Source organism: Archocentrus centrarchus, chromosome 4, assembly GCF_007364275.1.
Source record: "Archocentrus centrarchus isolate MPI-CPG fArcCen1 chromosome 4, fArcCen1, whole genome shotgun sequence".
NCBI lineage: Eukaryota > Metazoa > Chordata > Actinopteri > Cichliformes > Cichlidae > Archocentrus > Archocentrus centrarchus.
In genome coordinates, this window is record NC_044349.1 from 4,042,003 (window position 1) to 4,068,193 (window position 26,191).

A 26,191-nucleotide genomic window follows, 5' to 3' on the forward strand; every position below is an offset into this window, starting at 1 on the left:
GTATAAGGAAAAGGAAAAACTATATATATATAATATTTCTGCTTTTATTTCTAATTATGTCAGTTTTGGTCCTCCATAATTATGAGGGCATTCAAAACTAACCTGAACCATATTGTGAAGGCATAGAATATGAACAGTATATAAGGGCTAAATGATATTTGACAGTAAAATAACGCATCAGAATCTCTTCAGTTTGCGTTTACTCTGTCAAAGTAGGGAAACACGCGTCTGATCAGCTGGGCTCTCTGTAATTAAAACAGAGGGAGGCGTGGTCTGGAGAAACAGGGCGTTGTGATTAGCTGGGACACCACGGTAGCCCTCCTTCATGTGCGCTGTGTAAACAAACACACACTGGGCATGCGTCACTGGAATAATGGAGGACTGTCTTTTCTAGCCGGACTGATGTTGACCGTATTTCAACTCTGTTGGATGTAATCGGAGAAAACAACTCCCCTACATTTCAGCGTGTGTAAGTTAAAGTCTGACATTTGTGAAGTAGCTCGCTTTGCGGGAAGCAGGAGTAATTGCTAAGTTTGTGCATGAAAAACTAACGGTGAGCAACAATCCATGTTTGCTAGTTGGTTAGCAGCTGTCAGGTCTCCGAGTCCGCAGCACACTTCTCTTATAAACTTCTACCAGTTTTGACGGTACAACCTGTGCTGTTCGTAAACGTTGGCTACTTGGTGGTTACTTCTGAATATTAGAGTGTTTTTGTTTTTTGTTGACTTAACTTTTAATTTGCGGGGATGCAGAACAAGCTATCTTGCAGTTAGCATATTAGCTAGCGGACTAGCTAAATATTTTTCCGAAGAGCACCGCTGTAAGTGGGCTACGGGGTTTGATTGACGACCTGCTGAGCCAATCACACGTTGAGGATAAGACTCGAGTCAGGATTGTGTCCAATCACAGTGGACCTCCGAGTATTCTGGTAAAGTCCGTTAAACCAGAGTGCAGAGTGTTGCCATTAGCTAAAAGTTGATTATCTGTGTACTCGGAAATGGATTTTTGTGATGCACATCAGTTAGTTAAAGCAGTTTACTGGATTTTTTTAAAGCTGTAAACTAGTCAGTTGCTGTTTATTGCGCATTATTACTACTTACGGTGGAGGCATGGTTAAAGTTTTTCTGTTTTCACAAACTTGAAACTAGGCTGCAGATAGTATTTGTGGGATACGGGTGTTACGTTTCTTATGCGGTCTTGTAAAGGGATTTTAATTTCACTTACGATTATGACTTTCAACAATTGAAACAAACAATGAAAACAAGATGGCTATGATTTTTTGCTTGAAGCTCTCGATTTGCCTTGTGCTATAACTCATGCACACTTTCACACCTCCTAAAAGCCCAGACTCATTCAGTTCATCTCAAGCCAAAGGGCACAGAAATATAGCCTTTGGCCAGCACAGTGTTTTCAGAAGTACAAGTTGTGAAAAGCATCTGTAGGATTGGTTTGTGTGTATTTGTCTTTGAAGGTTGTTGGTTAGTTGATATCTTCAGCGCTCCATAGTTCTCCCTGTGGAGACCATGCAGTTCTCCCGAGGTGTGTGAGTCTGCTGTCACCTGGGCCTTTTGTAGCCCCGTCTGCCCCCACAGATGTGACTGTGGAAGCTTTGGGACAGTAGATATCAACAATTGCTCTTGAAAGTTGGGCATTGTGGTCAAAAACATAAACTGCTAGTCAGAGTCTAAGTAGACAACCCTAAGTTCCCCATGATCTTTCTCTTAAAAGAAAAAAAAAAAAGTTTTGTTTTTGACTTGTATTCAAAGTTCAAGGAAACCCCCTGAAAAGACACATTTTTAAAAGACCAATAAATGTGTGATGTTTGCTTTCTTGATAGTGTTTTCATCCTTCTGGGATACACAGAGGTTTTTGTGGCTTCCACAACTTTTTTCTTTAAATTTACTTTTTTTTTTTTAAAGAAAATTATGTAGTAATATAATGTAGTATTGCCATGGTTTTATCATCCAACCCTAGTTCTGGTAACATGAGCAGTGTGCTTGAGATGGTCAGTTAAGTTTAAGTGTTGGCACAGAGCTGTTCTGACATGGTCACAGACTTAAAAGGGGAACTGTGAACCTGTGGTGACGGTTGAGACCTGGGAAATGTCAGTGGTTGTGGAGATTACTGTGTGTGTGTGTGTGTGTGTGTGTGTGTGTGTGTGTGTGTGTGTGTGTGTGTGTGTGTGTGTGTGTGTGTGTGTGTGTGTATACACACTTACTCCCAGAATACAGTCTCTGAGGTATTTTAGTTACTATGTATTTTACTCCCATAGTAAAATACATAGTAACTAACCATAATCAAGAATCCAGCATCAGCTACGGGCAAGTGACAACCAAGACTGCTCAAAGAAGCTGAGTGACTCCTGAGATGCTCCCACAGATGCTGTCCATGGACACTAAGTGTGCACTATTTGAATGTACGCTTAACTAAGATGTTTCATAATTATGTTCATGTCTTCCAGAGTTGAGGTCAGATTAACACTCCCAAGATGACCACAGACACACCAGCCCAAAGCGTGGGCTGCAGGGTAATGACGTTCACCCCCTCCAAAGAGGAGTTCAAGGACTTTGGCCGTTACATTGCATATATGGAGTCACAAGGAGCACACAGAGCTGGGATGGCAAAAGTAAGATTAACTTTATTGATCCAAGAGGGAAATTCGCAAGTAAGCCGGTTTTGTCTTTTGTCTAGTTTTTAGAATGCAGAGGGATCACTGATAATTTCTTTACCACAACCGTTATAAGACCTTTGAACCAAACACAAAGTCTTTTGGAGTAAGTCAAAGTCACATGTCTTAAGTGAGACAAGTCACAAGCCAACTGTTTCCTGTCGATTAGTGCTTGGAGGATCACATGCGAAAGGTTGCTGCTAGTGAAAAAAATAAACTTAACAGGAAGTTGAACTTAACTGATCTTGTTTAACATTGTTTATCATCTTAGTTAGCTTAAAATTTACTTATAGCATTTATGTTGACATATATATGTAGCTACAAGAGAATGTGAGCTCTATTACTGTTCTAATATTTAAAGATAACGTGTATTTACAGCCACTCTTTAAAATAACATAACTTGTGCAGTGATTCATATCCATACTTCCTCTTTCATCTGTACATATACACAAGTATGTCTGTCCATACCATTTCCATCAGTTGTTAAAATATGTACAGAAAAGACATGACAAGAAAAATGTATATTATATACTTAAATAATAATAATATAAATAATAATCATTAAAAAGGAGGGAAAATTTAGTGTGATGCTAATGCTAGAAATTAAACATTTTCTATAGCCTAATAAGGTTTGTTGCCTTCAGCTTCTCTCATCTGTGCTACTTATCTCTTGCAGGTTATTCCTCCTAAAGGCTGGAAACCCAGAAGGACTTATGATGACATCGATGACCTGGTGATCCCCGCTCCCATCCAGCAGGTGGTTACTGGCCAGTCAGGATTATTCACACAGTACAACATCCAAAAGAAGCCGATGACTGTCCATGAGTTCCGCAAGACCTCCAACATGGACAAGTCAGTTTACTTAGTGAAACCTTGGTTATCTGATGAATGTGCTTCAGTGACTCTGTGACCTCTCCTCAGACTTGTCTGAATAAATGACATTTCTCTCTGTAGATTCTGCAGCCCACGATACGTGGATTTTGACGAGCTGGAGAGGAAGTTTTGGAAGAATCTGACCTTTAACCCTCCGCTTTATGGTGCTGATGTCAGTGGAACACTGTATGATCCAGTGAGTGGTGACAGGCTGGATACTTGGAACTGACATACATCTTCATACTGTTTTTTAAAAAAAAAAATGTTAACAGTGTTTCCTACAGATTTGGATTCTGTTTGTGGTAAGGGAGCGGGGTTTGTGAATATACATAAATGTTATTAAAAAAATCAGTTTCTCCTCTGCTAATATTTTATTTGCTGAGTATTTGTGACAAATTATTGATCAGCTGGCTCTCTATAGAGTCTCTCCCAAGTTTCAGCATCTTGGACTACAGCTAGTAGTCCCTATTCTGTTGTGCAGCTTCGATAAGGTCAGAGTAGCAATGATGTTATTAGTAATGATTGAATTTTCAAAGCACGGTGGCGCAGTGGTTAGCACTGCTGCCTCACAGTTAGAATAACATCTGAAAGGTCTGAGTTCGATTCCACCTTGGCCCAGGCCTCTCCTTCTCTCTGTGTGGAGTTTTGCATCTTCTCACCGTGCTTGCGTGGGTTTCCTCCGGGTACTCCGGTTTCCTCCCACATTCCAAAGACATGCACTTACTGGGGTTAGGTTGATTGGCTACTCTAAATTGCCCATAGGTGTGAATGAGCACGTGAATCTGAGTGTGAAAGGTTGTTTGTCGCTCTGTGTTGGCCCTGCGACAGGCTGGCGACCTGTTCAGGGTGTACCCTGCCTCTCGCCCTATGACAGCTGGGATAGGCTCCAGCCCCTCTGCGACCCTGAACAGGATGAGCGGAAGCAAATGGATGGGTGGATGGATAAATAGCAATAAAAGCAATAAAAGCAAGGACTAGTAAATCAATCAGGAATGCAGTTGTTCTCACAGACAGATACCAAATAAAAGGATCAAAAGTGCTAAAATGTCTCAGTTTTATTCTCACAAACTCAACCATCTCTTGTAATTCCTAGTTTTCCTGATCAGTTAAAGGTAGATTGATTACATTAGTTTTATCATCCTGACTCGGAATCCTTTCTCTGCAGGATGTGACCGAATGGAACATCGGTCATCTCAACACGATCCTGGACATTGTGGAGAATGAAAGTGGCATCAAGATCAAGGGTGTCAACACACCGTACCTGTACTTTGGGATGTGGAAGAGTGCCTTTGCGTGGCACACAGAAGACATGGATCTATACAGCATCAACTACCTGCACTTTGGAGAGCCGAAGTCCTGGTACAGTTACTGACAAAACCTCACCTTTGTTTAAACAAATGAATATTAACATACAATTGAATTGTAGTGTTTGTACTTACCTGAAGAGGGCGCTGAAATTTTTTTTAAAAATGTCTTCATTTGTTCATTTTTGATGGTAATTATCCTGATCTTTTTTCTTTTTTTTTTCTTTTTTTTAATTTTCAGATAAAATTAAACACAAAGATGAACTATTCCTCTGTGGTGTTAATAATTGTTCATTGATGTATTGAAGGTCTCAGCTGTAGTACTACAATAAGTCTGTAGTAAACACTGACTTGTTGAGAGTTTTACTTTGTGTAGTTGTTAAAGTTAGAGAGCTCTCATCCATAGATTGGAGGAGGCCAGTTTGACTCTCATGTAGGCGTCACAGTCGTCATCATTTTATTAATTATGTCTGTACTTTTGTTGCTGTTTAGGTATGTTGTTCCACCAGAGCATGGAAAACGACTGGAAAGGCTTGCTAAGGGTAGGTGATGGGACAGCTTGATCATTCAGAATAGATGCCTCAAATCACAATATCAGCTTGTTATGCTTAGAGGTGTGAAAGATGGACTATTCCTCTGTGTCCAGTGTACTCTCAGAATGTACCTCAGAGACTGTAACGGCAGTGATGTTTACATATCCCTTCTAAGTGCTTTACACAAAATAAATTTCAATAAAAATAAGCAGAGAGGCTCATCTGCACCGTGGTGATGAATTCCTGTGCTTCCAGGTTTCTTTCCCGGTAACGTTCAGGGCTGTGAAGCCTTCCTGCGTCACAAGATGACTTTAATTTCACCCTTAATCCTGAAAAAATACGGCATACCATTTGAAAAGGTAATCTTTTATTTAATTTGCGTTGACTTGCATGCAACAGTATATGATAATGACAGGAAAATACTTCACAAATAAGCAAAAAAAAAAAAAACCTTTCATGATTAGAGAATAGTGATAGCGATTATAAGAAAGGAGTGGATAGCCTCAGAGGAAAACATTCACTTCGTACTGGTCTGTGTTGTTTTTGATTCAGGTCACTCAGGAGGCCGGGCAGTTCATTGTGACGTTCCCATTTGGTTATCATGCTGGTTTCAACCACGGCTTCAACTGCGCTGAGTCAACTAACTTTGCCACTCAGCGATGGATCGATTACGGCAAACAAGCAACACTGGTACATAAAGACCTTTAAAGAGCAGTGGATATGATTCCACAGTTAATAGTAGCTTAATTTGTGAATTCTCGTCAACCTCATAGTGAGGTGTGATTCAGTAACTGTCATACTGTGTCACCAATCAGCAAACGGTTTGTGTCTGGGGGCGTGGGGGTTGAAGGTTTGAAGCCTTGAAGCATCTGACAGCCAGATACTGACTAGCTTTCCAAACCATTGGGTGATATCACTGTGACTCCATCATCTTTTATATACAGTCTGTAGAAATACTTGAGAATTCTGTCAATCATCAATAAATATTATTATTATTATTATTATTTTATTTGTTGTAAATTTATTGTGTTTTGGAAACAGGTCTCTCTTACAAATGAGACACTGAGTCTCAGTGGGATTACCTGTATAAATAAAGGTTTAAAAAAAAAAATGAATGCATGCATGCTCTGACTGCCATAGTTCAAAATGAGACTAGAGTGTTGGTCTGTTTTCCTCTCAGTGTTCGTGTCGCCAGGACATGGTGAAGATCTCCATGGACGTGTTTGTGCGTAAGTTTCAGCCTGAACGTTACAAGCTGTGGAAGGCCGGGAAAGACAACGCTCCCATCGATCACTCCAAACCCACACCAGAGGCCGCAGAGTTTCTGAAAGAAGACAAAAAGACCAAATCTTCAAAAGAGAGTCCATGCGAGGTGTCATCTGAGGAGCCCGATACTCCTGTCCAGGAGGGCAAAAGGTCTGGATTTATACTCACTACTAACCCACACTGACTGTATTCACTGGTTACTCTGATATGGGTGTGAACTGTTGGTTATAATTCATCGTTAAATGCTCATAAAATTCAATAACATCTTTACCCAAACCATTTAAATGGCTTGTAAAACTCAGTTTAAGTACAATAAAAAAAAAAATGTAATATTGCATTTCATAAAAATGGGCAGCTGAAGCTAATTAGTTTCATTAAAATCTGCCTTTACTGTAGAGATGAAAATTTGAGTAACTTTGCAGTTTCAAGTCCTCTCATTCAGCTTAAAGATTTGAGGCATGTTCACTGACTTTTTTCAGACTGTTTTTAATACAGAACTGGTTCCGTCTCTACTTACAGCAGAAGCACTGATGGAACCTCTTTAGACTCTGACAAAAGCAACTGAGCACAGTGTGTGACATGTTGTGTGATTTGCTGAACATGTCAACCTCACTCAGAATGGTTCATTTGCTGTCAGCAGGCTTTGAGAAACAGGGTTTAGTTTTGAGTCCTAACATGTTTTCACTTTGCTCTCAGTCCAGAGCCTCAAACTGGGACAAAACATCAACTTGAAGCTGTCAGCTCCTCTGAAGACATCAAACCTGAGCTGCCAGTGAAGGAGATGGAGCCGAAGGAGGTGGAGCCAAAAAAGGCCAAGCTGGCACGCAAGGAGTCTCCGACTAAAGTGGCCAGCAAGTCAGAAAAAGGTACCTCACACTTCACAGGGAGCAAGTTTTTTTTTGTTTGTTTATTTTCTTTGTGGAAGAAAGGTGAAATTAATTGTATTGGATTTATTATTAACTCTAGCCTCCTTTGAACTGTTTGAGGCTCTGGTCTTAAAGTTACTTCAGAAAATGGTCAGATGCCTACTCTTTGTTTCATGCTTTAATGCATTGCAGAACATAGTTTTTTCACACAAATAAGCAGTTGATTTATGGCCTGAATGTTGGCATTTTTGCTGCCATTGGAATAAATTACTCGAGAACTCTGTCCTGAAGCTTTTTGTGTGCAGTTTTATTGAATGACTGAGTCATGGCTTTGATTTAGCACCACAAAGTCATATTCTGTGAAAGTACGTCCTTTTTAAAGATCTAATTACAGTACTTTTAGAAGCAACAGAAGCAGTAGTCAAGTATCAAAAGTCACATGAATATAAGTTGCTGCTATTAAAATGAAGTTGCTGCATCTGTGATCATGTAACTTGCAAGTTGTTAGTAGATCAGCTGCAAAAGTTTCCACTTCTGTCAGCAGATATTTGTGATTATGTCACCTTGTGCTACTTTTACCAGCTCTGTAAACCTGGCCTAAAGTGCCTAAATTTTGATGGCTCAAAAATAATTGTCCTCTTGACTATTAAATGTTTATTGTCCTGCTTTTTCAATGTTAGTTAATGCATAGAACAGCTCACATGAGGCTCATAGTTGACTGAGGGCTAAAAAGGTGATATTTATTTTAGATAGTTGCCTGTCAATATGTGAAATAAAGTGAAGAAGATTATGAAAAGACAAAGAAACTGAGAAGTGGCATACTGAACCAACGTCCTGTAAAGGTTTGGGGCCAAGCGCTAGTCTCTATATCTCAACTAATCTCTTTCAGACATAGTGAGAGGCAAGCCGGAGCCTAAAAAAGAGAAGGGGACCAAACCCCAGTCTAAACCTCAGCCCAAAGCCAATCCTAAGAAAACTTCAAACAGACGAAGCCCTTTGAAAAAAGAGAAGAACTGCGTAGTGGATGTCTCTCCTCCCGAGCCTGCTGAAAACCAGGTGGTGGCTCCGAGCACTGAGGAGACCGGGGGAATTGAGGAGCCTCCACTGGGCAGCAGCTGCAGCCCAGCACACAAAGTTTTTCAGAGGACGCTGAGCCCTGCGGACGTCCTGCACGTCCACAGTTATGCCAAAGGAGACTACGGAGAGGGAGAGGTCCTGCCCAAAGAGGAGAAGAGGAGTGAGGAGAGTGACCATGAACTGGAGAAGGACAACAGTTATGTTGGCAAAGCAGTGAGTGGATATACACTTAACACCGTAAGTTACCTATTTATAGACCATAACTATGTTTTTTTTTGCACTTTTTGCCATGTCATTCTAAGCTGTGTAATCTTTACACTGTTCCAAAGATCTTCTGCAGTCCTTAGTTCATGTGTTTTATCAAATTCATACATGAAGACTTGCAGTCATCTGCTCTCTGCCTTTATGTAGTCTTACTCTCTACCTTTTGCTTTTTACAGTTTTGACTCATCAGGGATAGCTGCATTACATCACCTTCCATGACCCAATAGGCTTTGTCCATTAATTAAACAAGAACAGTTAATTTAACTGACTAGTATTTCTGCTACCCTCTAATGTGGAGCCTTTGATGTCTGGTCATCTAGTGGTGCATATTCCTGGGTTGGATGTACTTTAAAATCAACAGAATTCTTTATTATAGGAACAACACCCTAAAATGATTAATATGGAGGAGGATGGATTACCTGCATATGTGTTGCAAACACACTCATGTGGTCTTTTGAAAATCTTATCCTAACAGTACCTCTTCCTCTCCAGCAGGTGGCAGAAGTGATGGCAGGAGATGGAAAGCTAGGGACTGACCTCGGGCAGCTGCCAGGGCACCATCCCCTCATAAAAGATGGCATGAGTGATGAAGGTGTGTCTGAACAGAAACACTGCCTGTTTTCTGTGTGTCGCTCATAAGAGTCAAGATCAACTAGGTGATTAAGCCGATCTGGACTGTTAGGTTCTTCAACCCCAATTACAGAATTAGATTAGCCAAACTGGATTCAACAATTTGATCCAGGTAAAACCTTTAGCCCCATTTGGAGACCGGGCTTGTCTCTAACATCCTCTCTCTTGTCATTTTTGTCTGAATGTGTTGTCTTTGCTTTTCGTCACTCAGAGACTCCAGAGGAGCCTCCCCCAGTGGAGGAAGGTGGTCTGGAGGGTGAGAACTGGGCCAAGCCTCTGGCTCACCTGTGGCAGAGCAGGCCACCCAACCTGAAGAAAGAGAGGGAGTACAACCAGCGCATGGGCTCTAAACCTCCGTACTGCTCCATCTGTTTGCTCTTCCACACATACCAGCAGGTAATCTACCCCAGAGCAGACCTACCAAGTCATTCCACCAAGATACAAACCAGATGCTACACAGGTGTCATAGAGAACATATAAGTAATACAGTGTTCTGCTAATACGTTTTTGGTATGATAAAACTGTCATTTTTAACAGAAAGCCAGCGGTATGATACAAACACACAAGTGAGGTTTGCTAAAGGGGCTCAACGAGGGTGTGAATGAGGAACAAATGCAGTTGTATTATGGGAAGTTGAGGCTGCAGTGTTTTGAGAAATTGGCCCACACTATTTGGACAAAAAGTTAGTAAAAATATATGTAAGAGTGACACTCATTAATCCAACAAATTGTTGGAAGCATAATATTAAATGCTGGATTGTCCATCTAAATTTAATGTGACAGTGAATACATTTGCCAAAATTGATCTACAGAGATCAAATGAATGTGCTCACCATGAATGCTCTTTATTTATGGTTGTTTTTGGGAATAGACTGACGATTTCACAGATTGGACACATTTTCGTTTAACACAAAATCTGTAAACATTGAAGTCTATATTTTCACTTTCATAGAAACTGTGCATGTTAACTCATCTGTGTTTCCCTGACATGCACACAAGTGCTTTACAGAGCAAGAAACAAATTTAAAAGAGACATTTGCACATTAAAATAGTAAGAGGTTAAAAATGTTTGCCAAGTTATAAAATTTACAATAAAAGTTAAAAGTAAAAAATAAGTTGGTTAAATAAAATAGAGGATCAGGTCCATGTGGTTTGAAACAGGTGTACATGTTTCTAAGAACAATACCAGCATGATCAAATGTAGTGTTTAATGTTATTTAACAGGTTAATCTTTCACAGATTTTTTTTTTTTAACTTTTCATCATTGTGCATTGTATTTTCAGTGACTACTTTCCCTTTATATACATACATTATATGAAAATTCATCTTGAATATGCTTATAGATACTATCAGGTTTCCTGAATTTGTGACTGTTTGGATTTTGTCTTGTTATTTGATTTGTCATGATCAGGTGTGAATATGGCTCGAGGTTGAAAATGAAAGTAAAGTAAACTCTGTATTTCAGGAGAAGTTCAGCAACTCTTAACAGCGTGTGTGTGCGCGTGTGTGTTTCAGACGGAGTGTGCGAACAGCGTCGACAGTCATGTCATGGTGGTTGGTGGGCGGATGCGGACCAAACCTCTGATCCCTGAGATGTGTTTCACCAACACCACAGAGGAAGACGCCGAGTGTGAAGAGCAACCGGAAACTCCTCATCTGGAAGAAGATGGAACCAGCCTCCTCATCAGCTGCTCACAGTGCAGCGTTCGAGTTCATGCATGTGAGTGCATATAATCACGCACATACAATCTTCAAGTGGAAATATTGTTTCCATTTAGTGCTTGATCAGGGTTTTTCCTACTGATGACCTTACACACATTGGGCCTCATTCACAAACAGTTTTGTATGTCTTTTGCACAAATGTGTGTTTAAATTTTGTTAGCACTAATCTGAGACTCAGTGATGTTTTCTTGTCTGCATTTGTTGTACCCTGCAGATAAATATAGAATGAGCTCAGATCATGTGGTACACACAAATGTTTCAGGCTTTTTTTTAATTAGTATTATTTCACAGCTTTCTAAAACAGTGTGGACAAAAAATGCTCACAGAATTAAATAAACAATAAGAAATTAAAAACAAAATATGAAGCCAATATCGTTTATCTACTAAAAGGTCACCATTTCAATATTAGTTTTAACCAATAAAAAGCCTAAACAAAATAGGGAATATTTAATGCACAGTACTAATCATATCCTCAATTATTACCCATGTTATTAGGACAGAAATGTTTTATTTTCATAACTTTCCTTAAAGATTGTGACAGATCTTCAGCATTATACCAGTGTGTCAAACTGTGTCTTTGTACATCCCAGCCTGTTACGGTGTGGATCCAGCCAGAGTAAACAAGGAGTGGAAGTGTGCGCGCTGTAAGGCCAATGCCATGACCGAGGTCAGTGAATGTTTCTGGCTGGTTTTACACTATAGTGGCTCACTGGTATGTTTTTTTTTTTTTTTAAATTGCAGTAAACATGGGCAGCATGGTGGCACAGTGGTTAGCACTGCTGCCTGACAGAATAACATCTGAAAGGTCTGAGTTCTATTCCACCTTGGCCCAGGCCCCTCCCTCTCTCTGTGTGGAGTTTGCATGTTCTCCCTGTGCTTGCGTAGGTTTCCTCCAGGTACTCTGGTTTCCTCCCACAGTCCAAAGACATGCACTTACTGGGGTTAGGTTAATTGGCTACACTAAATTGCCCATAGGTGTGAATGAGAGTGTAAATGTGAGTGTGAAAGGTTGTTTGTCTCTCTGTGTTGGCCCTGCGACAGGCTGGCGACCTGTTCAGGGTGTACCCTGCCTCTCGCCCTATGACAGCTGGGATACCCCCCCCCCCCCCGCAACCCTGAACAGGATGAGCGGAAGTGAATGGATGGATGGATGGATAAATATGATTGTACAGTATAGGTGTGTACAGGTGAAGCAAGCAAAGGGACACACATGGGTAAATTAATTAATATGTGAAACGCAGTGCTGAATTATCTTAAACCTCATGAATTAAGTAGATGTGACAGATTATTTTACAGTGAACTATTTGCCACACTGAGTCTTTGTTTTAAAAAACAAGAACTTTGTTAGAAAAATGTCACTTTTTTACAACTTATATGGCAATCATTTGGTGTCCTTTGGGGTTACATAAAAGTTACTTTAAATGCTACATCAGCTTGTAAAATTAGCCTGCATCTTGCTCATTTTCTGATATGCACCACTGCATGAATCCAGGCTCAAGGGAGACTGCTTTGCATTCATCAAACTTAGACTGTTCTGCAGGGCTAACACAGAGAGACAGACGACCATTCACACCTATGGGCAATTTAGAGTGACCAGTTAACCTAACCCCAGTAACTGCATGTCTTTGGACTGTGGGAGGTACCCGGAGGAAACACAGGGGGAGAACATGCAAACTCCACAAGGTGGAATTGAACCCAGGCCTTCTAGATGTCATTCTAGCTGTGAGGCAGCAGTGCTAACCACCACGCTGATGTTAACTTCCAGTTTAGTATTGTCATTATTTTTGATGATATCTTCTTTTTGTACAGAATTGCTGCCTGTGTTCATTGAGGGGTGGAGCCTTGCAGAAAGCCAACAACAACAAGTAAGTCATTTAAGATGCATGAGTAAGTGAATGAGGTAATAGAGGAAGCTGTTTTAAGCAGATCTGCTCTTCGGTCATGTGGTGCACCCTGAGATAAAATTTAGTTTTTTAGATTTTTCTCTCAGTCTTTCAAAGAAAAACACACCAGGTAGCTAGGCCTCTTGCATCAATGAACTGCAACACAAGATCCTTTCTCACGAAGCCCACACAATAGTGACCTGGCCATAGAGCCAGGTGGTGGGGAATCACAAAACTAGAAGTGCCAGGGCTACCTGGTTAGCAGCAACTGAACTTTCAAAATAGGTGCGAGGGGACTATTCTGGACTAAATCAAGTAGGGATTTCATCAGTCTCTGAGCCAGTTAATTTTTTTTAAAAAAGGAAACATTCAAAATATTTTAATCTTTTGATATTTTTATTTCTGGCCATTATTATATCTGGATGGCCTGCAACAAAAGTCTGTGTGGGGAAAGAGTTGAGGTATGATTCAGTAATGGAATTTAACTTCATGTGATGATGCATATAAAATTCACTCCCCTACCGTCTGATTCATTTTGCTGGATCTTTGCCTCGACAATTAGAACCATAAAAACAGTTGAGAAGAGCAAACACCAGATAAAATCCACGCAGCCTGTGGTCAGCTATGACCTCTGTGTGGGGATGTGTTTGTTTGTTGCAGGTGGGTACATGTGCTGTGTGCAGTTGCTGTGCTGGAGGCGCGCTTTGTCAACATTACCGAAAGAAGTCCTGTGGACTTAAGTGGGATCCCTCTGCAGAGATTTAAACTGGTGAGTTCACGCTTTTATGGAGAAGATAATTACAGCCTGAAAGCTGCTATTCAGAATGAAAGCAGAGTCTCCAAGAAAAAAAAAGTTTCCCAGCATGAACAAATATAATAATTTCTAAGAAATGTGAGAGGAGGTGAAATCACTGGTGCTCTTATAGTTGACATGGTAGATTAAACACTTCCACTGCACAAATTGTATCAGTTTATTAGTTAGAAGAAACAGTGCCTACAAATTATTAGGATTTAATGTAACAAAATGTCATGGTGCGGGTAAATACAGTTACGGTTATTTGGGATGGCAGAATAACTTGTAGCTTTGTTACCATTTGGCATTTCTTGACAACAGAGGTAGTGAAGGTCCACTTCACTGTGCATTCTAGTGCACCTCCTTTTCCTACACTTCATACAGGAGTCTCTCAGGTTATTGAAAAGTTTTGAAAGTCTAAAATACAAAATTAAGATGTTAAAATGTCTTCGATTTCCTGTAAATCTGCTGAGGGCATTACACTTCCAGACATTATGTCTCTTAAAATGATGGCACATAAGATACATTTTGTACGTATTTGTGCTTTTATGCCACTTACTCAGCGTCTTTTTATTACCAGAGATCACACCCATTCATTTATTTTAGGATGTTATTATAGGGGACACTAATTTTAAGCATCTCCTACTGTTACATTGGCAACTTCAAGGTAGCTTCTAGTAGCACAGGTGACAATAGCTGCTGGTGTTTGTTGTTTGGAATGAAAATGTATGAAAAGAAGAGACAGGTGGGAGTTTATTGCCTTACTTTAATCTGAAAAACCCACACCAACTATCCCCTTCCCTCTTACAAATGTAATTTAGTACACAAAAAAAATGTAACACAAATGTGCAGCTTATCTCTGGGTATGCAGAAAAGCAGCGGGGACAGAGCATCTCTTCTTGGTAAATCCCGCACTTCATGGTTACTTGTGCAATTGGCTTGAAGTTGGCCTCTAGTGGTGTTCTCCACATCTCCATTGAGTTCCTGATGAAGGCTCTTATGCTGTTGATCTTGTTGTTTTATAATACAGCTGATATGACCTGCTGTTTCACAACGGCCATCATCTGTTAAAAATGAGAAGTTAGTGCTTGAAGGTTTTTTTTTTTTCCTTTCTTAAAGCAGAGTTCAGTGATTTGTTAGTGTTAAAGATTAACACATCCATTTATTTTGCTGCTCTAGAAGATTGTTGCACTGATGCACAATAATCACCAGTTTTCTGCCATATTTATCTAAAGGACTAAAACTAAATAACTTTTATCACTTGAAACTGTTTAACATTTCCAACAGAAATGTTACTACTGTAAAAAACGGATGAAGAAGGCGTCCGGCTGCTGCGTGCAGTGCTCTCATGGCCGCTGCCCCACCGCCTACCACCCCACCTGTGCCCAAGCTGCTGGGGTACTGATGCAGCCAGATGAATGGCCCTTTGTTGTCCACGTTACCTGCTGTCGACACAAAGGTCCCACTCAGATCGAGGTAAAAAAAAAAAAAAAAAAAATTTTTTATACCCCAGAGTTCCTCAAATATCTGATTCATCAAGCAGTTTGCAGTCATGAAAATACATATTAAAATATAAAAATTACCTTCTCCCCCCCACCCCCTCTGACAGCGCAATAAAGCAACCATGCATGAGCTGACTGTGGGACAGAAGGTCATATGCAAGCACAAGAATGGCCGCTACTACCAGTGTGACGTGGTGCAGCTGTCTAAGGAGACGTTCTATGAGGTCAACTTTGATGATGGTTCCTTTAGTGATAATCTTTTCCCCGAGGACATTGTGGTAGGTTTCACTACCTTCTAAATCTTTTCATTTTAGAAAGAACGCCAAAAAAGTGCTTAGACAGATCTTTACATTTATTAAAGGAGAATATACAGAATTCAAGTCAAACTTAATGTGAAGAAATGTAGATCAGCTGTGCCAATGTAAAACAAAGCTAACTGCTAGGAAAGACAGAACTTAAGGTTATGTATATAACTGTGGTTCTCTGAGTAGCACGAGTGAGTGTCTCACTATGGAGAACATCTCCTGCGTGACCTCATCAGAAGTTCAAATGCCATTACGTCAGCCCTCACAGGCTGGCTCAGCAACGCCCATGTCAGGAGTGGTTAGGGCTTCTTATGACAGACTGTGTCAGATGTCATAAGATGTCAAACCAAGCAGACCTCTTCCTCATTTCCATAGCAAGGAGGGTGCTCTGGTGAGATACTCACTCATGCTACTCAGAACAACGTCATATACATCAGAGGACCAGTACCTGGCTGCACTTAAAGAATAAATAACATTATTTCAGTTTTACATATTATCTGAGTGTGAACGATGTTTTATTTTGAAAAATGGGCAGGTTCTCTCCGTTACATGCGTCTATGACTAAAGTTAAATATTAAACATATCCCCCCCCCCCCCCCCCCCCCCCCGTGCCTGAGACGTGGCAACAGCCATGAAGGGCTGTACAGCAGCTGAAAAATCTCCACCAGTCAGCGCTTTCCCAGCTGTCAAGCTGAGAGTGACCTCTTTCCCTCACTCTGGCCAGAGTTGGGAAATGAGGACCACTGGGGGAAAAGCATAAAGGAGGGTCCTCAGCCACTCCTGAGCCATTTCATCCACCCCCAGTGGTGGTCTCTGATCACGCAGGGATAAATATAGGGCCACTGAGCATTCTCCCCGATGCATAAACATCCACGGTCACCCGACCAAACCACAGCTAATTCTGCATCGCCATCTTGGAGTGAAGTCTCCAGTCTGCCTGGACCACATTACGCCTGCGGGTACTGCACAGCCATGGAAACCCATGCTATGAAGTTCCCGGTAGACAGCTTTTGTGCTAATGTTAATGCCAGAGGAGGTTTGGAACTGTGCAGTTACTGAAGGCCCTTTTACAAAGGAAGCAGCATGTGCTCCGTTGCACTCTGAAACCCATTCCTTCTTATTGCTTGCGTTGTGTAATAATGGTTTTCTGCTGCGTCACAAAGCAAACATTATGTAGTACAGGCAGAAAGCAGCAGCAGCCTGCCCAACACAAATTTTGGGCCATACACTCAACCTAGCAGTCAGTGCAGCGCATGTCGCTTCATATGTGAAAGAGCCATGAGTCAGCAGAGCATTGGTAACTTTTACACACTATGCGCCTCAGCACTCAGCGATCCTGCTCTGTAACTTTGTGGTCTGTCACGTCGTGGCTGAGTTGCTGTCATTCTTAAACCCTTCCACTTTGTAATAATACTACTTACAGTGGAATATCTAGGAGGGAAGAAATTTCACAAATTGACTTATTGAACCAGTTGCATCCTATTGTAGTACCATGTTCAAATTCAGTGAGCTCTTTAGAACAACCCATTCTTTCACAGGCATTTATAAAAGGGGACTGCATGGCTAAGTGCTTGATTTTATACACCTGTGGCAAAGAGACTGAATTCAAAGGTTAGGATGTGTAGCCCAATACCTTTGTCCATATAATGTAGATCCTTGTAACTTTTAGTTGGAAGGAACATACTTGTTGCAAAAACAGTTAATAAGACACATTAGCTAACAGCTTTAGCTTAGATCTTGAAGATGATGAAGTTACTAGTCAGCCTCCTGGTTATCCTGTGGAAATGGGACGATGGAAATTTAACAACAAATGACTTGAGGACAGAGGATACTCATGGCGGTAAAGCTGGTATCTGGACATGCCTGTGAAGCAAACTGTGTTGTATCTCAAAGGTGACATACGTGCTTTCTTTTAGCAAATGTTTGTCACACACATAAATACATGTAGACACTGAATTACACACCGTGTGTGTTTCACTGCAGTAGATGGCAGCTGACCTAGACAGGAGTGGTTTTAACTGTATACTATATTTAGAATATTTTCACCACTTTACCCTGCAGTCAGACAGCACTCGCAGAGAAGCCGTTTTATCCATCTGTGCTCTCCTTAAAGCCACCAACTCCACCAAAAACAGTAATTTTACACAGGAGTTACTGATGCACTGCTGCCTCAGTGGTAGTCAAAACATTTGGCGCATCACATTTGACTCAAGCCCAAGAAGCTGTCAGCAGGTGATGTTTACAATCCTATTCATGTCAGGTTGAATCAGATGTTTGTCTTTTGTTCAGTTTGCTTTGAACTTCTCATCGTTTGTGTTTTTGTCTGTTAGAACCGAGACTGCGCTCAGCTTGGGCCACCACCGCAGGGTGAAGTGGTTCAGGTGAGATGGACGGACGGCCTGGTGTACGGGGCTAAATTTGTGGCAGCTCATGTCATTCAAATGTACCTGGTAAGATTTTCAGCTTTTAAATCACATAAAGAACATTTTCATAATTAACAGCAGAATAGACTAATAAACTGAAAATTTAAAGAATGTGGAGAGAATTTATTGGTAATGCAGGCAGTAACCATTTGAGTTTCAGTTAGCATGCTTCTCAGGAATATTGTTAGAATATGTTGGATTAGGAAGATATAAATAAAAGTGCTTTACAGCATCACATAAAATGGGTCACCTTGTCACCAACTATCTCCCAAACCTAAAGACTACATGCCCAATTATCTTCTGGTGGTTCTTGGGAACCTCCAGCAGCAGACTGCAAAGACCTGGTTAGACAAACTGTGTCCTAACTGTGTTGTTCAATGTTTCTGGACGGCAGGTGGAATTTGAGGACGGATCACAGCTAACAGCCAAGAGAGACGACGTCTACACTCTGGATGAAGAGCTCCCCAAGAGAGTCAAATCCAGACTGGTACGTTCTCCTTTTTTAAAGTGTTCTGTCTGATAATGCCTTCAGTTTAGCTGGAAGTTGGTGTTTATGACACCATAGAAAAACTTTGCAGCAACCATCACAGTGACAGTACCGTCTCTTTACAGTCGAAAGCATCAGACATGAGGTTCGACGGGATCTTCGAGGAGAAGGAAATCATTCAGGAGTCAAAGAGACAGAGAGTGATCAACTCCCGTTACAGGGGGGACTACATTGAGCCTGTGATTTACAGAGCCATCATGGAGTAATGGCCACTTCCTGTCTGCCCACCCACTCACCAGCAGCACTGAGACTGAACTGTGCTCACTGTACCTTAACTTAGCAGCTAGCCGCAGAGAGAGTGTAGCTCCAGACGACTTCCTTCAGGACCCGCTTCGGACTGTTCGGTTTTTTACTCATCTGTCTGTAAGTCAAGTAAACAGCAGTATTGTTCCATTTAGTTTTTTCTGTACGACTCCACAGGTGGCTGAATTAAAGCCCAGCAGCACGTATCAGAAGGAAGCAATACAAAAAAAAAAAAAAAAAAAAAAGGCATTACATCAATAAAAGTAGCACTTTGACACAGAGCTGTCAATTAAAAAGATGTTTAATCTGCAGTGAGATTATCGACTCTATACTAAACATTTCAGTCAACTCTGCCACCTTAGTGTTAATCTGCATTTAAAGGAAATTACCAGCTTTAGTTCATTTCTGTCCTTCTGCCATTAGTGCCTGTGATATACTGAGCCCGGCAAGTAACAAGGTCAGCGTTTTCTATTTTTTTTTTTTTTTTTTTTAATACGCTTATATTTACAAGTCCTAAATGTCTGAATTCATAATTACCAGCCTTATCCAAACCTTCACACTCACACAGTTAAAATTTGAGGGTATGATTTATTACCCTACACTCAGCTGCTTTCTACTGCAGAACCGCTCACAGGGTAATGCTCAGCACTTGGTCAAACTCCAAACAAGCGTCTTTATTATTATTATAAATTATAATAAGCAGACAGTATCTTCTCCTCTTAAACATCTTTGACACAGATGTTTAGCATCAAAAGCATAAAATATGCCATACAGGCCAACAGCAGCAGTACAGCAATCATCTCAGTTTTGGTGCTTAGTATTGACGTTGCAGTTGATTGTTTTCACTGTGGTGCAGAATCAGCTGCACTCAATAATGCAAAGACTGATTAGGTGGGCGCCTTACATCTGCTGAGAGCTGCAGTGGAAACACCTCAGATATAAGCGCTCAACTCAAGTTTTTCTGACCAGCTGTTGGTTCATCGTCTGAGCTCTTAAGAATGTTACCCCTGAAACTTGCCGGGCTTCAAACTTTGGGGAGACTAGACTGATTTCCTGCCACACTGATCCCATTTAACACAGCTTTGATTACTTATGCGCAGCAGGAGCCGGGGCCACAGTGTTACAGAAAACAGAAAAAAAAAAAAAAAAAACACACTTGTAAGTTATTTAACCACAAACCATCACACCTCCAGCTTGTGCGACTCATGGATTACCATAGATTCCAGTCACAGCGGAAACCATTTGTTTCCCTAAATAGCATTTAAGGAATCACAGCGGATCCCTAAAGCATGTAGTTCAGACATTTTCTGAAACAAAACAACAAAATGATCTGTCTGCTAAAAAGATTTTTAAATTGACTCAGAAGGTTCTTCAAGCTGTTCTTGTATTTTTAAAGGTTAAAGAACTTCAGAGGATCTGTTGTTCACCTCTGTGACTTGAATATATGCAGATCCACAAGCTGCACTGACCTGAACTGGGGCTTCAGGGCAAATGCTCACTTTAATGAGCTGGTAATCAGGCCTCACTGACTGCCAAATTTTAGTACTCGGGGCTACATTTTACATCATTTCATTTATCACTCATTACCAAGCTAAACTAGCTACTCATTTGCTCTTCTTCCATTTGGCACACACGGACATGGAAATAGCCAATAAACAACCAATACAGTCCCCCCCCACTGTCACAATTCCACTCAAATACTACTACTGTACTGGTGTTTTATAGGAATTAAAAAAAAAAAAAAAAACTTCTCCCATACAGCAATCCTCTAAATTATACTCTGATCACCTTTTTTCAAATAGGAGATTATTTGTAAAACACAAAAACACCAGTTTTTTCTGTAATGCAGCTTCAGCACACGAGTTTCTGTACTGATACTTAATCAGTACTTTAATACCTGAGAAAAACTTAATGCCTTAATTCTATAACCTGATATTATTACTCTGATCAGAGTAACTCAATCTGATTAGACAGGCTTTAGTTACTTAACACAAAGTAGTATTTTTATGGCATTTTGAGGTTGCATCAGTAGTGCACAGGGAATGGGGAATGCATGTGCACACAAATAAATAATACAGTTTAGATGACAAATAATTTGGTGACAGATGAATAAGATCAGGAAAAAAAAAAAAATTTCACAGGGATCAGTTAGTAACTTTCTCCGGAGTGTGAGGAATGATCAAAAAGGTCCACTTACTGACTTTTCTATCAGCTTTCAGGTGAGATTATTCAGTTTCAGTATCAATGAAGAATCTGATAATTTCACCTTAAAGGTTCTGAAGATTAAACGGCACACTTTGAGTCTCCCTGCAACTATTCCCAGCATTCCCAGCTGCATGGATACAGAAGTTAATGAAATCTCTCTCTGTGGAAGCGGTGCCATGTAATCCACTGAAAATGCCTCCTTTTTATTAACTGCATTCCTTCACATTTAGCAGAACTGAATTTCACGTCTTCGTTGTTTTTACCTGCCTATTTATTAAAAGGTGCTTTGAGAAAGTAGCCTCTGCATTAATAGAGCCTGCAGAGACCCTGCAGCGGTCGAGGTCGACGATGTATGTTCTATTTTTTCTACACTATAGAGATGAATTTTAAAGAGCCTGTTCAGATTTTTAATGCGCTTCGTTTCCTCTCTCTCCTACTGAAAACTGTGCTTTGCACTTTTATTTAAATTAGCGAGGACATTTGAACCGTTGCGTGCTGCATTGATAAATTTGTTAAAAATGTTTTAGAATGTTAATTGTACATTTATAAAAATGTCTTATGGATTGTGTGCCCCCCCCTTCCTCCTCCTGGCTGAGCTTCAGGTGTCATAGATGGAAGAAGGCCAGCTCAAAGAGTCTGTCTCCATCAGTCCCCTGCAGAATGACTTTATTTTATTCAGAAACTATTAGAAGAGTTGTATATGAGTGAGAGTGGGGAGGGGGATTTTTTTTTTAAATCTATTTTTGTTGTGTTTTGTAAAACCTGTCTGTGTAAATGTAATTTTAAGATGTTACCTGTCGACACAGGAGAGACTGTCCACCCTCCTCGTCTCCTGAAGCAAAATATAAGAAAACTTCCAGATTATCATTCAGACATTTTGTAAAAATTCATGTTTTGGTTTCAGTAAAGAAATTTGCTTAAGCACCAGTTGCCTGTCTTCATTCTGCATCTGCTTGATACTTATTCATATATTTGAGGTAAACAACTGTTTATAAAATATATATTCATTTCAATTTATTTATAAAGCAGCTGCCTCAGAGGGCTTTCCATAACAAAAAAAAAAATCACTGAATAAAACAAATAAACCTGTGGTGACTGTAAATTGTCCTGACCTCAGGCTTCACCAAAGAGAGAGGTTTTAAGTCTGAAAGTAGAGACTGTCGGCCTCTTTATCATGAACTGGGAATTGATCCCATAAAGTAGGATCTTGGCAACTAAAGGCTCGACCTCCAGCTGTACTTTTAGAAACTACGAACCACCGGTAAGCATGTGTTTTGTCAGTGAAGTTCTCCATTTGGACGATACGGCACTGAAACATCACAAAGATAGGAGCCATGCATCTTATGGCCTTGTGAGGATTTTAAACTGAATTCTAAATTCGACTGGAAGCCAGTGAAGGGGTGATATACAGGGCTGTGGTCTGGGACTCAGGGACACCTACCAGCAGATAGTTACAATAGTCCCGATCTAGATGTCACAAGTTCATGACATAGCATAATAATTCTGACTATGTTGTGTAAGTGAAAGAAGGCTGTTTTACATGTCTGACTTACATGAGCTTTAAAAGATAAACCCTGGTTAAGCATTAAACTCCATGTTTCTCAGTGATGAAGATGGCCAAGTGGAAAAAGACATCGACTAACAACTGGGTGGCATCAGATCAAATCTGGGTACCGGAGTGGTTCTTAAAAGAAAAAACGGCACATAACACATCATGGCTCCAAAATGACACGGGATAACAAACCTACACAACTAACCAAAGACAAAAATCAGCTGAAAACACGTTTTTACCAATTCTTTTACCTTTAGTATGATTATACACACACACATACACATTATATGGATTAAATAAATATGATTTATATTCTGACTAGAGTGGCACCAAAACACTTATTTTCCTGAAACAGCATTAATTGCCCCCCCCCCCCCCTTTTTTTAATATTTATTTTAACTTTAGTTAATCTGCAGAAACTCTGCTGATCTATTTAACCTCTTTATCCTTCCCAGTCATCTATAGTCATTTTTGTCAGAACGGATGTAATATTCTCTTTGACCACGACACGGCGCTGTTTGATGTCAAATCCAAGTGTGTCCAACACAACGGACACAGCGACAGTGTTCACTGTTGTGGTTAAACTCGGTACTGCACTTTGGAAGAGTTTGTGACTGAAGATTTGTAAATTAGAAATATGTTAAACTGATATAACATAGATAAAGATAAAAACTGCACTTAATGAAAATTTTAGACTTACTTTCAGTTTTTACTTGTGAATTAACCCAGAATCCAGATTTGAGCCATTATCACCCAGTTGTTAGTCTGCATCCTTTTCCACTTGTCCATCTTCAGTACTGGAAACAGGGTTTAATGCTTAACGAGGATTCATTTTAGAGTGCATAACTACTCTAACTACAATCTACATTTCTGTTTCACAAAGACACTCACTGATATATCCTTCTGATTAGTTTTCTTTAGTACTCTTTGAAGCTTGGAAAAAAAAAAACAAAAAAAAAAAAACCGACTGGACTTCTTGAAGTTTCTTGAAAAAGTAGTGAAGGTAGATGAGATTTAAATACCTGGGGTCAACTATCTAAAGCAACAAACAGGGTGGAGAGGGTGGAGCAGCTCCAGAGACTACCATGAGCTGATTACTACATAGGCTTCTCTATAGTATGGAGGTAATACTCCCTTTGACCACAAGGTGACACTGATGTGCATCAAATTCGATATATATAAGCACGTATGTGAATTTGACAGTATCCAAACGATGAAACATTAACAGGCCAGTTTGACCTGTGGTTATTGTTGGCACTGCACCCCTTATACATGTGGTGGTTCAATTCCTTGAAGGGGAGGTGATTTTTCTCTAACTGTCAGGAGAGTAACACAGGGTGCACTCCACGGGTACCTCTTCAAGCAGTTTAGTGTTTCAGACATTCGAGAATAGATCGTAGTTTGCTGTATAGTGTAAGAGTATAAAAGTCCAGTTAACCCACCCACAGACACTGTGACTGTCACTAATATTTGATTAATCCCATGCAGACTCTGTAAATGCAACGTTTCACCAAACCTGTCACTCTTGCTACAAACCCGTCACTCGTCTCCACCCACTCCACCCTGCCTGAACGCTCCCCTTTGTCTGTCTGGTGCTTTGGATGGTTGACTTCAGGTATTTAAACTCATCTACCTTCACTACCTCTGCGTGTTGCATCTTCTCAGTTGTCCTCATCTCCCTGTCATTCTCACACACACACACACACACACACACACATACACATACACGTATTTTGTCGTACTTCCACTGGCTTTCATTCATCTTCTGTCCAGGAATGAAAGTGGGTGGGGCGGAAACATATTTATCTTTAACAATTGAACTCTGATCAGCACACCACAGGAGCTCACACAGTTTAGCATTAATTTGCTTCTTTCTTCTGCCAATAAGCAATTACAGTGGTGTGAAAAAGTGTTTGCCCCCTGCCTCATTTCCTGTTTTTTTGCATGTTTGTCACACTTAAGTGTTTCGGAACATCAAACCAATTTAAACAATAGTCAAGGACAACACAAGTAAACACAAAATGCAAGTTGTAAATGAAGGTGTTTATTAGTAAAGGTGAAAAAAAATCCAAACCATCATGGCCCTGTGTGAAAAAGTGATTGCCCCCCTTGTTAAAACATACTATAACTGTGGTTTTTCACACCTGAGTTCAATTTCCCTAGCCACACCTAGGCCTGATTATTGCCACACCTGTTCCCAATCAAGACATCACTTAAATAGGAGCTGCCTGACACAGTAAGGTCCACCAGAAGATCCTTGAAAGCTACACATCATGCCGAGATCCAAAGAAATTCAGGAGCAATTGAGAAAGAAAGTAATTGAGATCTATCAGTCTGGAAAGGGTTATAAAGCCATTTCCAAAGCTTTGGGAATCCAGCGAACCACAGTGAGAGCCATTATCCACAAATGGCGAAGACATGGAACAGTGGTGAACCTTCCCAGGAGTGGCCGGCCGCCCAAAATTACCCCAAGGGCGCAGCGACGACTCATCCAAGAGGTCACAAAAGACCCCACAACAACGTCCAAAGAACTGCAGGCCTCACTTGCCTCAGTTAAGGTCAGCGTTCATGCCTCCACCATCAGAAAAAGACTGAGCAAAAATGGCCTGCATGGCAGAGTTCCAAGAAGAAAACCACTGCTGAGCAAAAAGAACATTAAAGCTCGTCTCAATTTTTCCAAAACGCATCTTGATGATCCCCAAGACTTTTGGGACAACATTCTGTGGACCGATGAGACAAAAGTGGAACTCTTTGGAAGGTGGGTGTCCCATTACATCTGGCGTAAAAGGAACACTGCATTTCAGAAAGAGAACATTATACCAACAGTAAAATATGGTGGTGGTAGTGTGATGGTCTGGGGCTGTTTTGCTGCGTCAGGACCTGGAAGACTTGCTGTGATAAATGGAACTATGAATTCTGCTGTCTACCAAGGGATCCTGAGGGAGAATGTCAGACCATCTGTTCGTGTTCTCAAGCTTAAACGTACTTGGGTTCTGCAGCAGGACAATGATCCTAAACACACCAGCAAGTCCACCACTGAATGGCTGAAGAAAAACAAAATGAAGACTTTGGAGTGGCCTAGCCAAAGTCCTGACCTGAATCCTATTGAGATGTTGTGGTATGACCTTAAAAAGGCCGTTCATGCTCGAAAACCCTCTAATGTAACTGAATTGGGACAATTCTGCAAAGATGAGTGGGCCAAAATTCCTCCAGAACGCTGTAAAAGCCTCATTGCAAGTTATCGCAGACGCTTGGTTGCAGTTGTTGCTGCTAAGGGTGGCCCAACCAGTTATTAGGTTTAGGGGGCAATCACTTTTTCACACAGGGCCATGATGGTTTGGATTTTTTTTCACCTTTACTAATAAACACCTTCATTTACAACTTGCATTTTGTGTTTACTTGTGTTGTCCTTGACTATTGTTTAAATTGGTTTGATGTTCCGAAACACTTAAGTGTGACAAACATGCAAAAAAACAGGAAATGAGGCAGGGGGCAAACACTTTTTCACACCACTGTATGTATTATGTGAAAAGACT

At 40.6% G+C, this 26,191-nt stretch overlaps 1 protein-coding gene across 3 annotated transcripts; it reads left to right on the top strand.

Annotated features, from left to right (window-relative positions):
* The first annotated feature begins 208 nt into the window (after positions 1–208).
* kdm4aa (lysine (K)-specific demethylase 4A, genome duplicate a) lies at positions 209–22,030 on the top strand. Of its 3 annotated transcripts, none has more exons than XM_030727014.1 (22): positions 209–469; positions 2,462–2,626; positions 3,345–3,520; positions 3,623–3,737; positions 4,707–4,900; positions 5,338–5,387; positions 5,634–5,737; positions 5,931–6,068; positions 6,559–6,794; positions 7,341–7,510; positions 8,400–8,824; positions 9,344–9,443; positions 9,693–9,877; positions 10,996–11,200; positions 11,793–11,869; positions 13,012–13,067; positions 13,746–13,854; positions 15,166–15,354; positions 15,488–15,658; positions 18,016–18,135; positions 18,503–18,595; positions 18,721–22,030. In XM_030727014.1, exons 2-22 carry the CDS (start codon positions 2,489–2,491, stop codon positions 18,859–18,861), a joined length of 3,192 nt encoding a protein of 1,063 aa, XP_030582874.1. In that variant the 5' UTR covers positions 209–469; positions 2,462–2,488; the 3' UTR covers positions 18,862–22,030. The 3 variants fall into 3 exon arrangements, with proteins under 3 accessions (XP_030582874.1, XP_030582875.1, XP_030582876.1); XM_030727015.1 differs by having other exon boundaries at positions 9,347–9,443; XM_030727016.1 differs by having other exon boundaries at positions 8,400–8,800.
* The last annotated feature ends 4,161 nt before the right edge of the window (positions 22,031–26,191 follow it).